Below are 15,270 nucleotides of genomic sequence, written 5' to 3'. Positions count from 1 at the left end.
ATTATTATCTATCTTTTCTATCTTCTTTTAGTTTTCAACTACTACTACTACTACTACTACTACTACTACTACTACTACTACTACTACTACTACTACTACTACTACTACTACTACTACTACTACTACTACTACTACTACTACTACTACTACTACATAGCATAGTAATCATTTGATAGATAATTATCTAATTAGATATGTAAATCATACACACTTTACTTTGAGACATATTGATCTTTGCAAAAAACGCTGTGAGAGAGCAGAGGTGTCTAGTCGACCCTTGTGAATTTATTTTAGTTGATTTAATTTAATATTAATACGTTGGTGATGATGTTGATGATTCTTGATGACTACTGTCTCTTTCTTGACTTGATCTAATTAAATCTTCTTGTTGTTGTTGTTCTAGTTGTTTTTGTTGTTTTGCTTTTATACAAATTTCCGTTGCTTCTTTACATCGTTGTTCAAAATCTGGGAATAATTTTCTCATGTGATAGACTACTGTCTTTACCATTTGACCAAAGAATACTGCACATAGTCCCATTTCACCATTTGATCTTTTGAATCTTGGTAGATTGCCAAGTGCTGGAAGTAGTTCGAGAGGATCGACCCATTCGATTGATATCTGGTCACAATCTCTTGTATTGTCTTTCAAGCGTTCTAAAAAGGTATCTGATATTTGATGATCGTATGGCAATTCGATAAAGCTAAGTGCGTATTTGGCATGTGGGAACCATAGTCTTTCGTATTTGGGTGTTTCTCCCAATTGTTCTCTAACCTCTTCCAATCGATCTTGGAACATCATAGCTGTCTCTTCGTTAAATTCTCTGACTGTTGTATCGTCCAATTGCTCTCCATGCTCTCGTTTACCTCCAAATGGCAGGTACACCTCTGGTTCTGATCTTTTCTTGTGTGTTCTATCCTCACATCCCAAAAGAATAACCAGCTTGCCTTGTGGATCCCTCGATACGATAAATACTCCTGCTGCCTTGTAAAATCTTTTCATTCTCTCCACCTCTGTCAATGGTGGTTCATTAAAGTCATTATTATTATTATTATTATTGTAATTATTATTATTATTATTATAATGATTATTATGACTATTGTGAATATATCTAGCTGATTGATGATTAACGAATCTATTATTATTATTGTTGTTGTTGTAGTTGTTGTTGTTATTGTTGTTACCCATATAACCATTTTGATAACCATATTGATTTTGATTTTGATTTTGATTATAATTGTTAAAATAATTGTTATTGTTATTTTGTTGTTGTTGTTGTTGTTGTTGGTGTTTTTGTAGATATTGGAATTGATTGTTGTTGTTGTTGTTGAAAGAGTTATTAAAACCATTAAACTGTTGTTGTAGTTGTCTTTTAGTTTCATTTTCTTTTTCTGATTTCTTTAGAAGAAGTTTCTTTTTCTTTTTTTCTTTTCTTCTTAATAATCTTGCAGCTTTGATTTCTTTTGGTGTCATTTTACTTGTATCTATCGTAACATCTTCTTCTTCATCATCGTCTTCATCCTCCACTTGTTCATTTTTTTCATCATTTAAATCTTGGTTGTTGTTATTATTATACAGTTGTTGTTGGTTTAAATCGTTATTATTATTATTGGTGCTGTACATTCTTACGGTCCTTTGTTGTTGTTGTTGTTGTTGAGGAAAACTATTATTAAAAAGTTGGTTTTGATTATTATTATTGAACACTCTTGGATTATAGCCTTGATTAATATTATTATTAAAAAGTTGATTATTATCAAAGGAATTATTATTATTATTATTATTGAATCTTCCATTATTATTATTATTATTATTAAAATCATCATTGTATCTTCCATACCCTCCTGTTAGTGACGATGATTGATTGTTATTATTATTATTGTAGGATTGGAATGGCTGTTGTTGTTGTTGTTGTTGTGGAAACTGTTGATATTGGCCATGATCTTGGAAATTTTGATATCCTTGTTGCTGTTGTTGATAACTTCCTTGTTGTTGGAATCGTTTTGGTTGCTGGTATTGATTTGGTTGTTGGTATCCTTGTGGTTGATAACTTTCGCGTTGTTGTTGTTGTTGGTGACCTCCTTGTTGATGGAACCGTCTTGGTTGATATTGATCTTGCTGCTGTTGTTGGTATTCTTGTGGTTGATAACCTTCGCGTTGTTGTTGTTGTTGCGAAAATTGCTTATTAGGGTATTGACGTCGATTATAACGTTGGTTGTTATTGTTATTGTTATCACTGCCACTGCTATTGTTGTCATCATTGTTTGAATATGATTCGACGGTTCTTACACCTTGTTGCTGATGTTGATGTTGGCGACTAAAGTGATTAGGATATTGACGTTTTACGTTGTTGTTATAATCATTTCCCATTTCTTGTTGGTCATTGCTATGAACGTCATTAATATCATTATCGACAACTTGGTCGAGTATTGGAGATTGATATGGTTTGTTTTTAGGTGGACGTTTAACTATATAGATTATAATAATAATAATAGAGGGCATTTAATAATGGATGCTTCATTGTTGCCATTGCAATAAACAGAACAGACATACACTTTTGTTTATGTGGGGCAGAAGGATGCTTGCCCATCTCTGTATTAGACCTAGATGCCGTTGTGAATAGATTCTCAGCTGCAGAAAGCGCTGTCGTTGTCGTGTGGTGTCTTGTTGGTTGTTGTTGTTGATCTATTATGAGATTGAATGCAGTTGCTGTGCTGCTGATGCTGCTGCTGCTGATACTCAATCGATTGATGATATTAGGTAATATTAATTGAGATGATTTCGTTGTAATACTATTCATCTAAGATAATATATATATAATATAATATCAATAATAATCTTTTTATAAAACAAAAACTCATAAGACGAAAACCCATCTTCTCGACGACCTTTGTTTCAAATGAAAACTCGAGAATTGTTATTATAATAATAATTTATGTTTTTAGTAATATTCATAATTCATAAACATGATCACTCTGCCCCTTTTTGAGAGAGAGTCATAATGATTATGTGATGATGATCAGAGAACTCATTGTTTATACATACACATATGAAAATTCAAAGGTATGATACAAAATGAACAAAGACAAAGTCTTTCTCTCCCTCCTTCATCCTTGCTCGCGATCTCTAACAAACATACAACATCTCTCTCTTTACAGATTATATAGAGGACCCTCCCTCCTCCTCTTCCTGTCTACTATCTAATGTTGTGTTGGAAGGCCTAACATAACATAATAGGGGAAGGTGCACCTTGGATCGGATCTCTTTCTGGTTCAAGTCAGACACTGCTAAACCACACACAATACCCTCCTCTCTCTCTCTCTCTGCAGGGATGATTCATACTTCATACTCATGTATGCCCACCTCTTTCTCCCCTGTCCAACAAGGTGAATGAACCAAGCAACAAGCAAACTTGACTGATCACAGGGTTGGGTTGGGTTTTAATGTCAATGGTGGTGTGAGTTGGTGGGTGTTGTGTGTGTGATATCCATCCAAACAAAACAACATTTATTTAAAAAGAATTAAATCAAAGTTGATTGGGGGTGTGTGGTGATATATAGGGTACTCTATATTTGATCAATCAATCAATTAATCAATCATTAAAAACAACAACAACAATATATAATAACAAAAGATAGAAATTAATAGTACATCATCATCAAAGTATATATATATATATTGTTGTTTGTTTGTTGTTGGACAAATATAAATATATTTATTATTATTATTTATACACACGTACTTTTACTTATTCACCACTACCACCACCCAATCCATCCAATCCAATTTAATCCAACACTGCTCTCTTCAATCCATCATCATACATCATACATCAGAATTACCACCTATTAGCTGGAACAAAAAACAATTGTTGGATATAAATATAAAAATAACATCAATACCAACAACCACCAACCACCATCTAATCCATCTATATCAATCATAAATCATTACCAAACCAACAACCCAAAACAACAGGAAGAAGAACAACAAAACTTTGTTCCGAACATTTTTTAAGCGTGAAGTGTCCATCACAAATACTCTTTATTATTTAAAGAAGAAGAAGAAACTTGTTTATATTTTCAATTATTTATACTTAGTACACCAGTTGCAACTTCATCCCCTCCTTCTTCAGTTAGTCAATCTTATTTTCATTTCAAGAAGATGAAAATTAAAGTTGAGTTTTTAAATGGCAATGAACATAGACCATCGAATCACCAATCGTGTCAATCGGTGAGTCATATTTTCGACGGTGACACGGCCGTCAAGGATCATATCAAGGTGTTGTTGACACACTTTAAAATACCCATTGAAAAGGTCAACAGCTATGCGTTGCAGAACCCACTGTCGCTACAGTACATTGAAGATGCATTTTTGACGCCTGAGCGTCTGGTAGAGGCCGAGCGCGGTGGATTTATCTTGCGTATGCGTCCACAAGCCATTGCACAACGAGTCATTGAAAACTTGAAATCCAACTCTCCCGAGTCACCCACCACCAAAGACATCATATTCAACATACGTTACCAACTCAAAGACGTAGAGTATGTCGAGGAATTTATCTCCAAGGGTGGTATCAACATTTTGCTCGATATTATCACCAAGAGTCATGGAAACACACAGAGCTATGCCTTGACGGCACTAAGATGTTTCATGGGCTACCACAGCGGTCTTGACGAGGTGATGAGCCGTCCACAGCTAATCGATCGTCTCTACAGTCTCACAGCATCGACTGTCTTGGCGAGTGTGTGTAGACAGTCTCTTGAACTACTGTTTGTAGTCTGCAACTTTGACGGCTACTCTTTGGTACATCGTGCAGCCAAGAATGCAGCTGTTGCCGACCAATCGTTACCATACCAATCACTCATCTCGCTGCTCACCAGCGGTGATATGGAAACACAGTTAAACACCCTAACATTGCTCAACTGTCTGCTCGAGAATGCACCCAATCCCCGTAAAGTCAGAAAACTCCTATCCGGCTGGAAAGCATTGGGTATCGTCAAGATACTCAAGGCACAAGACCACGTCACTCACTCTGACTTTAAAACACAACTCGCTCGGTTCCAGACCATGGCTGGTATCGGTCTCGACGGCAACCGTCGTCGTAATGAACTCACCCGTCAACACTCTCAACAAGACCTTGAAATGATACTACTCCACTACCAAGAACAACAACCCCTCATTAAATTGTTGAGTAATGAACTACGATTCCTTAGAAATGCAGTTAAATCTGCTATTGAAAATGGCAGCTACATTAATTATAGTATGTAGTATATCAAACAACAACAGAGTCAAAAAACAAATAAGCAACTAATATTAATATTCATGAATTACTTATTTTTGCAGGAGCACCAACTGAAAGATACGATGAATATATATTAAGAAAGAATGAAATTATTGGTGAAGGTCCTATTAATATATCATTCCTAAGTATGTATATATAAATATAACTAAAGTTGGAAAAACAAATAATTAATTAACGATCATGTCTTTATTTATTTATTTTTTGCAGAGAGAAGTGATAAATTTACAAGTGCATTTAGAAAATCAATGTATGTTAGATCACCAAATACATCGGTATTATTTGATCAGACTACATTGGAGGAAGCAGATGACGATGATGAAGATGACATTGAAATAAAGTCACCATCAAAGTTGGGTGTTGGTTCGGCTACACGTGATGGAATTGCCATGTTGTCTCCAATATCTAGTTCAAAGACACCTACATCGCCTCATTCACCAACGACTACCAGTGGTGCTATCCCAATGGCACTTCAACTGCCAACTATATCCGAACAAACCAATAATAGCAGTCAGCCATCCACCCCCACTGCAACATCCACTCCCACTGCTGCACTTCCCTTTAGCACATCGACTCCAACCAACTCGGCAAGCAATCTCTCGAATATATCTACATCGGCTGCATTACCTCCATTGGGTACTACACCCCAACAACAACAACAACTACCACTGTCGTCCACTCCAACACCCACTACCTCTACTCCATTGGCCAAGCCAATCACTAGTAATGGTACATTTAACCTGTTTGATGTTACCAACAGTAGTAGTATTAGCAGCAGTACTACTACCACTGCCAACACCAACTCACCACAACCAACCACTAAAAAGAGTCGTCAACCAACCAAACCAGTCATCGCACCAAAGAAACGTATGAAACCACTTTATTGGAACCGTTATATTATCCACGGATCAAGAAAGACTATTTGGGACGGTCTTCCCCAAGTGTCGTTTGACGAGGACCAGTTTATGGACTTGTTCTCATTGTACACTGAAAAGTTGATTGCTGTAGGGTCGTCGCCATCGGTACCGGGCAAGAAACCAGTGCAAAAGGTGGTCAGTCTGTTGAGCCAAAAACGTAGCAACACCATCTCGATCATGTGCAGTAAACTACCGTCAGACGAGAACTTGATCCGCGCAATACGTGAGATGGATACAACCAAGCTGACACTCGAGCAGGTGACATCACTCTACAACAACATCCCGACACCCGAGGAGATGGCTGCCATCCAAGAGCTGTCAGACGACGTTGTGCTAGACAAGCCCGAACGTTGGTGTCTGATGATTGATGGTTTCCCCAAGGTCAAGCAGAGACTCAAGACATGGGAGTTTATGCTCAAGTTTGACTCGATGTTTAAGGCAGTTTACGACTCGATGATGACCATCTCCAACGCATCAAACGAGATTCGTGAGAGTGAGAGTGTCGCCTACCTCTTTTCGATCCTACTGTCACTTGGCAACTACCTCAATGGCGGTAACCAGTTTAGAGGACAAGCAGATGGTTTCAACCTCGATGTTGTCTACAAGATCCTCGAGATCAAGGATAACCATGGCGGTGGCTCTTTAATGGACTTTGCCATCAAGATGCTTATTACCAACTTTCCAAAGTTTGCCAACCTCCCCTTGGAAATCCCAAGTGTTCCCAGTGCATCCCTTCTCAATCTAGTTGATGTTGCCAACCAGCTCAACAAGCTAGTCGACCAGTTTGACCAGCTGTGCACCGATGTCAACGATATTGTCAACACGACCGACTCGGAAGACCCCTACATTATCATCGTACCCAAGTTTATGAACCACGCCTACACAAGTCTGAGATCGGTCCGTGCGCATATTGTCGAGACTGCCAAACTGTTTAATGAACTGGTCGAGTTTTTTATGCCCAACATTAGCAGTAATCCAATGGCACTACCCGTCTCACCCATCACTACTTCTCCATCAAATTCAAACAATAATATTGTTCAACCAATTAATCAACCTTCTTCCTCCTCGTCTACTCAACCAATTAATAATAATCAATCATCTGCAAATACAACTCCATTATTAAATAATAGTGGAAATACAGTATCCAACACCACCAATAACAACAACAATAATAATAATCAATTATACAAATATAGTACTGAAAAGTTCTTTACTGTATTTTCAACCATCATTACTGCGTTCAAAAAATCACCATCAAAGAGATTAAGTCAAAAAGGATTTGGTCTTAAAATATCCGATTCTGAAGATCCAATGGCTACAATCATTGAATCATTAAAGAAAAATACAAATATTGAAGTAAATAGAAGATAAAGATAAATATAAAATAAATAAATATAATTTAATTAAATACATTACAACTATTATTTATGTTTTCCTTTTTTTTTTTTGGAAATAATATTAATTGGATTTTTGAATTTAAATCATACATGTATATGTGATAAACTAGGTGAGGAGACTTCTCAGTATAGTTATTGTTTAAATGTTGATTAATTTATTTTTTGTTTTATGATTTTCTTGAAAAAAAGTAATAGTATATTTGTTTAATAATGTATAGTTATTAAGATTATTGTTATAATGGTGTAAATTACTTGTTGTAGTTGTTGTTGTTGTTGTTTTGATTAATATTTTTAATGCGTTTGATTAATGTTTAGTGTTGGTTTTAAATTTAAATTTACCATCCACCTCCAAGGGTGAAAATTGGTTCATCATCACTATCTTCAGTCCAGTCGTCACCGGTCCAGGCACCAGATGATGGAGCACGGGTGATGAATCCAGAGGTTGGAGCGATAGAGGTTGGGAAACCAGAGGTTGGATGACCTGTTGGCCACCCAGAGGTTGGGAAACCAGAGGTTGGACGACCAGTTGGCCAGCCAGATGTTGGACGACCAGTTGGCCAGCCAGATGTTGGACGACCAGTTGGCCAGCCAGATGTTGGATGACCAGTTGGCCAGCCAGATGTTGGACGACCGGTTGGATCAGCAGTGGTAGAGGCGGTGGTGGTGGCGGTGGTCGAGGCGGTGGTCGAGCAGGTGGTGGTGGCAGTGGTCGAGGCCGAGGTGGTGTGTGGACCGATACACTTGGCAGATGGTGGACAACATCTGCTGGTGCAGTGGTGGTCTTGACCCCAGACACAGTGCTTACCTTGCTTCTCGCATTGGAGCTCGTGACATGAGACGTTGTGTGGCTTGTGGTAGTCGAAGCCCTTGATTGGCTTGCAGCACGACCAGAGATCAAAGATTCTGCCGGTACCTTCCTCCTTGGCGCATGTTGGGTTTGGAACCTTGCAGTCCTTGCCGAATGTGCTGACACAGAAGCCCTTTTCCTTGCCGCAGCAGTCCTTGAACTTCAACCATCTGCATCTCTTGTTGTTCTCCCAGTGGTCGTGGCCTCCGCGATCCCAACCTTCATGTTCGCCTTCACGGTGGTCGCGACCTCCGCGATCCCAACCTTCATGTTCGCCTTCACGGTGGTCGTGACCTCCCCAACCTTCATGTTCGCCTTCACGGTGGTGTCCGTTGCACTTCCATGGGTCGTCAATGTCCTCGCAGTCGTTTCCAGGTGGTCTGGTTGGTGGATGGGTGGGTGGGTTGGTGGGGTGTCCTGGCCAGCAGACAGCTTGGCCGCTTTGAGAAGAGCAGTAGAATCCGTCTGGGCAGTGCTTGCCTTGACAGGCGTCGCCAGTCGATGAACCAGATGAGCCGGAAGTGGATGAGCCAGATGAGCCGGAAGTGGATGAGCCAGATGAGCCGGCTACACAAACGGGCTTACCGTCCCACAATTGACAGTTGGTATTTGGTGGGCATAGAGTGTTTGAACATGATTGGCCAGTCGAAGATCCAGATGATCCAGATGAGCCGGATGAGCCGGATGAGCCCGATGAGCCCGATGATCCCGATGATCCCGATGATCCCGATGAACCACCAGTGCAACGAGCATAGGTTGGGCAACAGCTGGTACCTGGGCATGATGGAGTGATCCATTCGCAGGTTGCGCCTTGAGCTTCACATCTCAATTGGTCGCAGGTTGAGTTTTGTGGGGTGTATGGAATCCAGTGTACGTTGGCTGGTGGACAGCTATTCCAAAACTCGGCAACATTGTCTGCTTGCTTGGTGAGCGTTTGCATACAGTGGACGTTGGTCTGACAATTGCCAGTATTCTGTACACAATAGTCGACTTGTTTACCACAACAGGTCAAATATGACAGCGAAATACACGATGGGTTATTCTTGCATTGATCAACATTTGTGATCGAAGCACAATCTAAAAATAGGAAAGGAGAAAAAAAAGTGGAAAAAGGAAAAAGTGTTTTAGTATTATTTTCCAGAAAGAGAGAATATTCTTATTATTATTTATAATTTGTTTATATTTTAACTTACCATCAGCCCAAGCCAGCGCGTTGGCTGTGAAATATATAAGCATTAAAGCTAATATCATCCTCATTTTTGTTGTTTTTTTTTTTTGTTTTACAAATAATAAGGTTCGGTTGGTTTGTGATTTGAATCTAACAATAATAATAAAAGTTACTTTTTACTTTGTATATATAGTAAGTATTCCTAAGTTAATTAATTATTACTATCGAAAATGAAATGATTTGAATGTTGTTGTTGAACTGATTATTAATATGATCCTCTTGTTTGTTGTTGCTGATTGTGTACAATGCAAAATTATTAATTAAAAAAATATTGATGATGATATTGCATTCAGTGACCAAATCAATAGGGTTTGATATATATCATACCCCCTTCTCTCTCTTGGTATTTTTGTTAATGTTCACTAGTTGCTGTTGCAATAAATTTTCAATGTGTTTCAGTAGTAGTAGTAGTATAATCAACCTACTCTACTCTACTCTACTCTTCCTCTTGTTTGTATTGGTAACAATTCATCTCTTTTCATGGCACCCATACCACGATAACATATGCATGACTCGTTGCAGGAGCAGTACTTATCTAATGGATATATAATGAAAATCAAAATCAAAATCATATGCATCCAAAACAGAAATGTGTGTTGTGTGTGTGTGTGCCAATAGTGTTTAGATACATTGATTGCATTGTATGGGGTGTGTGTGAATTTTGATTCATCAGTATACTTTTTGGCAGTGTTTGTTGTTGATCTTCTTCTTTTTGAATCACTATAGCAGCCCACTGTATCGTGTGATCATCAACAATCACATTATTTGTGTGAGTCGCAGAGAGTGAGTGGTTTGAAATAAATTTGTTGTAGATGGAGTAATAGTAGGATAAAGATGAAACAGGATAAAAGTGTGCGAAATCACTATAGTACCACTCTGATTTTTCATTATATATCTTTGTTGGTGTTGTTTGTTTGTTTGTTTGTTTTTGTTGGGGGGTTGGATTAGTGTTTGTTTGTTTGTTTGTTTGTTGTTGTTGTTGTTGTTCAGATTGATTGATTGATTGTTTGTTTTTTAGGGGGAGGATGAGTGTGAATTGGAATGAGTCATTGTAGTACTAGTAGAGGTAATGAATGAATAGAGTATTTTTGGAAACACATGTTAACAATTTCTCCCTCTTTTTTTTTCCAGAACCAAACCATCTCATCTGATTTTTTCTCTCTCTCTTCTTACTCTTACTCTCTTACTCTTATCATGTTGTATCGTCGTTGTAATTAGAATGAAATCAATCAATCAATCAAGAATTCTTAACCAATTCAGATGACGATGCATTCTACGTATTACTTGTAGTGGGGCATAATAATAACAATAATAATAACCCACCTCTAGATTAATTCTTAATATCCATTCATTATCTGTTTGTGTGTGTGAGTGCTGTCATACTAATATGAAATGGAATGGATTAGTAATCCAAGTTTAGGAAGAAGGTCACGTGATGCTTTGATCACTCTATAGTTTGTTAACTTACTACACTATGTCATATGAGTTGTAGAGAGTGCTGTGTTGCAGTACTGTACTTTAGAGTTGGATGTACAACACGCATCAAGTAGTATATAATGGGCAACTAGAACGACTTACAAAGAAGAATAGATAGCACAACGATAATTCTCAATTCTTTGTCGATACGAATACATTGTAGTCTGTCCATCTTTCTTTAGAATGAATGCATTCATATGAAATTTCATTACCCTTCACAATCATAATAATAATAATAATATCATCCATCTCATCTTCTAGCTTTAACTGCTTGTGATGAGTGAGTATTGTAGTATCTTTTAGATATTTTATGTGACATTGAGAGATTATAGGAGAGTAGAGGAGTAGAGCATTTTTAGTTGTTTGTGTATTGTATCTCTTCATTTCTGATCGGGTTTAGAAAAAAAAACAAATAGTTTTGCGAAGTGGATTCCATCCTTGTCCATCCACAATTTTATTGTAATTAAACGAAAGTTCACCGATCGCCTCTTTTAAAGAATCCATTTTAATCTGAGATTCGGTAAGTAACCATCAATTCAACTTGTTTTTACCCGTTTTGAGAAGCGCATCTCATGGGTGCGGATTTCGTGGCCGAGAGTGCTTAAACTCATCATGAGGAGCAGGGAAGGGGTAGGGCGTACCATCATTTGATCGCACCAACCCAAACAAGTCGTGTTCAAGATGAATCTGTAACCCAGTCGTATTCCGCAAAAGAATACCTCTTTGACAATGCAAAGGACAATCGATTGAGTGGTGGGTGTCTTGGGTGTTTATGCGAGGAGTCTCCTCACCTCACCACCAACTCAACTAATCGGGCTTGTTTCAAACAACATCTCATACTCATCTTCATCTTCTTCTTCTTCTTCTTCCTTTTTCCCTCTCAACTATCTATCTATCTATCTATTTATCTGCCTATCTCTTTCAAAATTTCATATCAACGCGTACAACTAAGTCCTAAGAGGTAACCAAGATTAAATCTGTATGTGTCATCAATAGTATAAATATATAATAAACCATATTATATCATATATGATCACATGCACATGACCGTGTGTTATAATGATTGAATAATCATGCATGATTGGCACTTGTCAACCGAGATCTAGATACTATCCTCCTCAAACAACACCAGTCCAATACGATTTTATAAAAGTGGAATCGCATGTATCTCATCCATCATCTCTCTTGTGTGTTCCTCACATAGGATTTGTGAAGGGGTTATCATCATGATTTATATCTCAACAAACTAGAGAAGAGAAAAGAGAATGATAGATCAATAATACTGTATTGAGTTGATTGTCTGTCTATCTACTTGATCCACTTTATTTAGTCATTTAAAGGAATTTAATGAATGAATGAACGAAAGATGGTTGGTACCGAGCTTGGCTATAGATCTCCATCCATGTAAATTAATTAATTAAATTGTAGTAGTTAGTAGTAGTAGCAGCGGGAAGAAGACGAGGAGGATCAGTGACAAGTATTTAAATATTAATTTATCAACTCAACCTATAATCTTTACATACATCTATCCAACCAAATTTAAATTGTTGTTGTTGTTTTATCCATACATCTATCCATAATAACCATCAATCCAATTTAAATATAGCCTCATCTTTAGTTCTAACTCTAACTTCATTTTTAAAAACCAGTCGCCATATCCAGCACCGTATCCATATCCATTTATTGCCAGTACCATATATATACATCTATACCAACTAACCAACCAACCACTGCGTGCGATCCATATACCCAACAAAGGGAACCAAAGGTAAGAGAGAGACAGAGAGAGCGAAAGAAAGAGAGAAAAAAAAACTGGAAGTTTGAATATTAAAAGCAAAAGTAGGGAGGAGAGAGTACTATACTATACTATACGACATCGCTTCCATCAAATCTCTAACGGTGTTGTAGATTTTACCACCATCTCATCCAGCTCATCCAACCAAACCAAACCAAACCATTATAATGATTGCACTGTACTGCACTGCAATGTGGTGAATGGGTGGTTGGGTGGCTGGGTGTGATAACTAAACATTTGTTTGACTAGCATGTTTTACTTGGAGTATGAGGGGGCAAGGGTAAGGTAGAGAATATATATATGGGAACGCTCCCTCCCGTCCTCCCATCCGAGTAATGTGCCTTCTCGTTCTCCCTATCCAATGCGCGATATCGCTGTCGACGTTGACAATAGAAATAATTAAAGTTTGCTATTGCCTGCCATACTACAATCCATTCCCCCACCCATCTATCCACCACAACACCAATAACAGTAGTACTACTACTACCACCATCAATCAATCTTCCACTCAAGAAAGTAGTGAATGACAGTTTAACTAGAGCAGTAGGCGTAATATTTAATCAGAATCATCAGCAGATTGGTGGGTTGCATAGGTGGCAGCACCCACCATCACCATTACCACACACAACACACTGTTATATACCAGTTGTTAGTGCCTGCTTGCTCTCCCTCTAAAAATTTCAAATCAAATCTAGCTTAGCTCTTTTATTTCTTCTATCTTCCCCTTTTCCTCAAGATTGGATTGATGATGATGATGATGATTGATTATTGATTATTGATTGATTCCTCTTCTTCTTCCTTTTTGTTTCTATTTTGTGACCCTATACCAAAAATCCAATAATAATCAAATAATAATAATAATAATAATAATATTCATCATTATTATCCATTTTCTTTGTTATTGTACAACAACAATATAGATATAACCACCCACTTCTACTGTGCTGTGTTTTCCATCTCCCCCTTTCTTTTCTTTCTTCTTTTCCACTACGACGTAGTAAGTCGTAGCGAGCATACTACTAGTAGTCAGTCACTATACGTATAATTCAAATCCGCAACAACATCACAATTATTTCATACATACATACATACATACATACAAACAACCAACAATAATAATAATAATTATTTCCAAGCAAAGAGAAAGAAAGAGATAAAAAAAAAAGACAGCTATCCAAAAAAAAAAATATAATAATCAATCATATATATATATTTCTCCAAGACAAGTGTGAATGTCACCAATGAACTGACATTGATTCAACCCCCGATTGGTATACCCATTTCCTTTTGTTCGAGCCTCTCGACCAACCAACCCCCTCTGTTTACATCCATCTCAGCGTAAATAACAATCCATAATTTGTCATGACACTTTATAATAACAGTTGTTTGTAGATTCTTTTCCTATACCCCTATACATACTATATTATTTAAAGAAAGAATGGATTTCAAAAATCAGATTAGAAAATAGATAAATAGATATCATGTAATGTATGGGTGTGATTCTTGACGACAACGGTCGAAATACGTGGACGACATTATTATCCAGGGAAAAGAAAAGTGACGCAGCGCATGCAATCAACGTTGATTTTTTGCGCATGCCGGCTTCGGGCACGACATCACCCACTTTCGCATTACGGCACAATTGTTTGTTTTGCGCGATCGAACTCTTTATTTTTGATTTTTTTGTCAAACCAAAATTCATCATCTCTCACACCACTACCATTTTTCGTGTCATTAATAATCATAATAAGAAAAACAAAGAGAGATACATACATACAGACAAACATAGATCGTACTATAGACTTTGACTTGGGTAGATAGCATTACTGTAAAACAAAAACAAACCAATAATAGTAATAGTAATAGTAATAGTAGTAATAGATAATAGACATAGAAATTAATTGATTAATTAATTAATTAATGCAATCATCTGAACTGAACTGAACTGAACGACCGATTCGTTCATCAACCAACCACATCATCATCCACCGTCATCAGCTGACACACATACACACACAGACATACAGGAGGTAGTTGTTTTAATTAACAACATCAAGAAGAAGTGCCAGCTGACACTTACTCACTTCCCACAACCACTACTACCACTCATCTCACGATCTACCATCAACACCACCACCCCCTAATTAATTAAAACAGAAAATTAGCAGTCACCTGCGCTTATTTTGTATTTGTTGTACCTTGTTTGTTGGTTGTTGTTAATTTATATAAATTATATATTATATACTATATATATTATATATGTGGGTGCATCACGTAGATAGATAGATAGATAGACCTAGCACATAACAAGAAGAA

At 37.4% G+C, this 15,270-nt stretch overlaps 3 protein-coding genes across 3 annotated transcripts; 1 reads left to right on the top strand and 2 right to left on the bottom strand.

Moving 5' to 3' along the window:
* Positions 1-34: 34 nt before the first annotated feature.
* Positions 35-2,795, bottom strand: DFA_08360 (uncharacterized protein; the record flags this gene model as incomplete). The annotated part of the gene is made up of 3 exons (XM_004355796.1): positions 35-149; positions 318-2,463; positions 2,549-2,795. 3 exons carry the CDS (start codon positions 2,793-2,795, stop codon positions 35-37), a joined length of 2,508 nt encoding a protein of 835 aa, XP_004355849.1.
* Positions 2,796-3,007: 212 nt separating this feature from the next.
* On the top strand, positions 3,008-7,582 carry forC (actin binding protein; the record flags this gene model as incomplete). Its single annotated transcript, XM_004355795.1, has 5 exons — positions 3,008-3,058; positions 3,634-3,658; positions 4,053-5,255; positions 5,339-5,422; positions 5,505-7,582. 5 exons carry the CDS (start codon positions 3,008-3,010, stop codon positions 7,580-7,582), a joined length of 3,441 nt encoding a protein of 1,146 aa, XP_004355848.1.
* A 361-nt stretch (positions 7,583-7,943) lies between these two features.
* sigD (spore coat protein) lies at positions 7,944-9,712 on the bottom strand (the record flags this gene model as incomplete). Its single annotated transcript, XM_004355794.1, has 3 exons — positions 7,944-8,413; positions 8,720-9,532; positions 9,649-9,712. The coding sequence occupies 3 exons, from the start codon at positions 9,710-9,712 to the stop codon at positions 7,944-7,946; spliced, it is 1,347 nt and encodes a 448-aa protein (XP_004355847.1).
* Positions 9,713-15,270: the final 5,558 nt, after the last annotated feature.

Source organism: Cavenderia fasciculata (genome assembly GCF_000203815.1).
Source record: "Cavenderia fasciculata unplaced genomic scaffold Scf_ET2XIPL01COFD4-5, whole genome shotgun sequence".
NCBI classification, from domain to species: Eukaryota; Evosea; class Eumycetozoa; order Acytosteliales; family Cavenderiaceae; genus Cavenderia; species Cavenderia fasciculata.
Note: the sequence above shows the minus strand (reverse complement) of the source record. Positions and strands in the feature narration are given on the sequence as shown.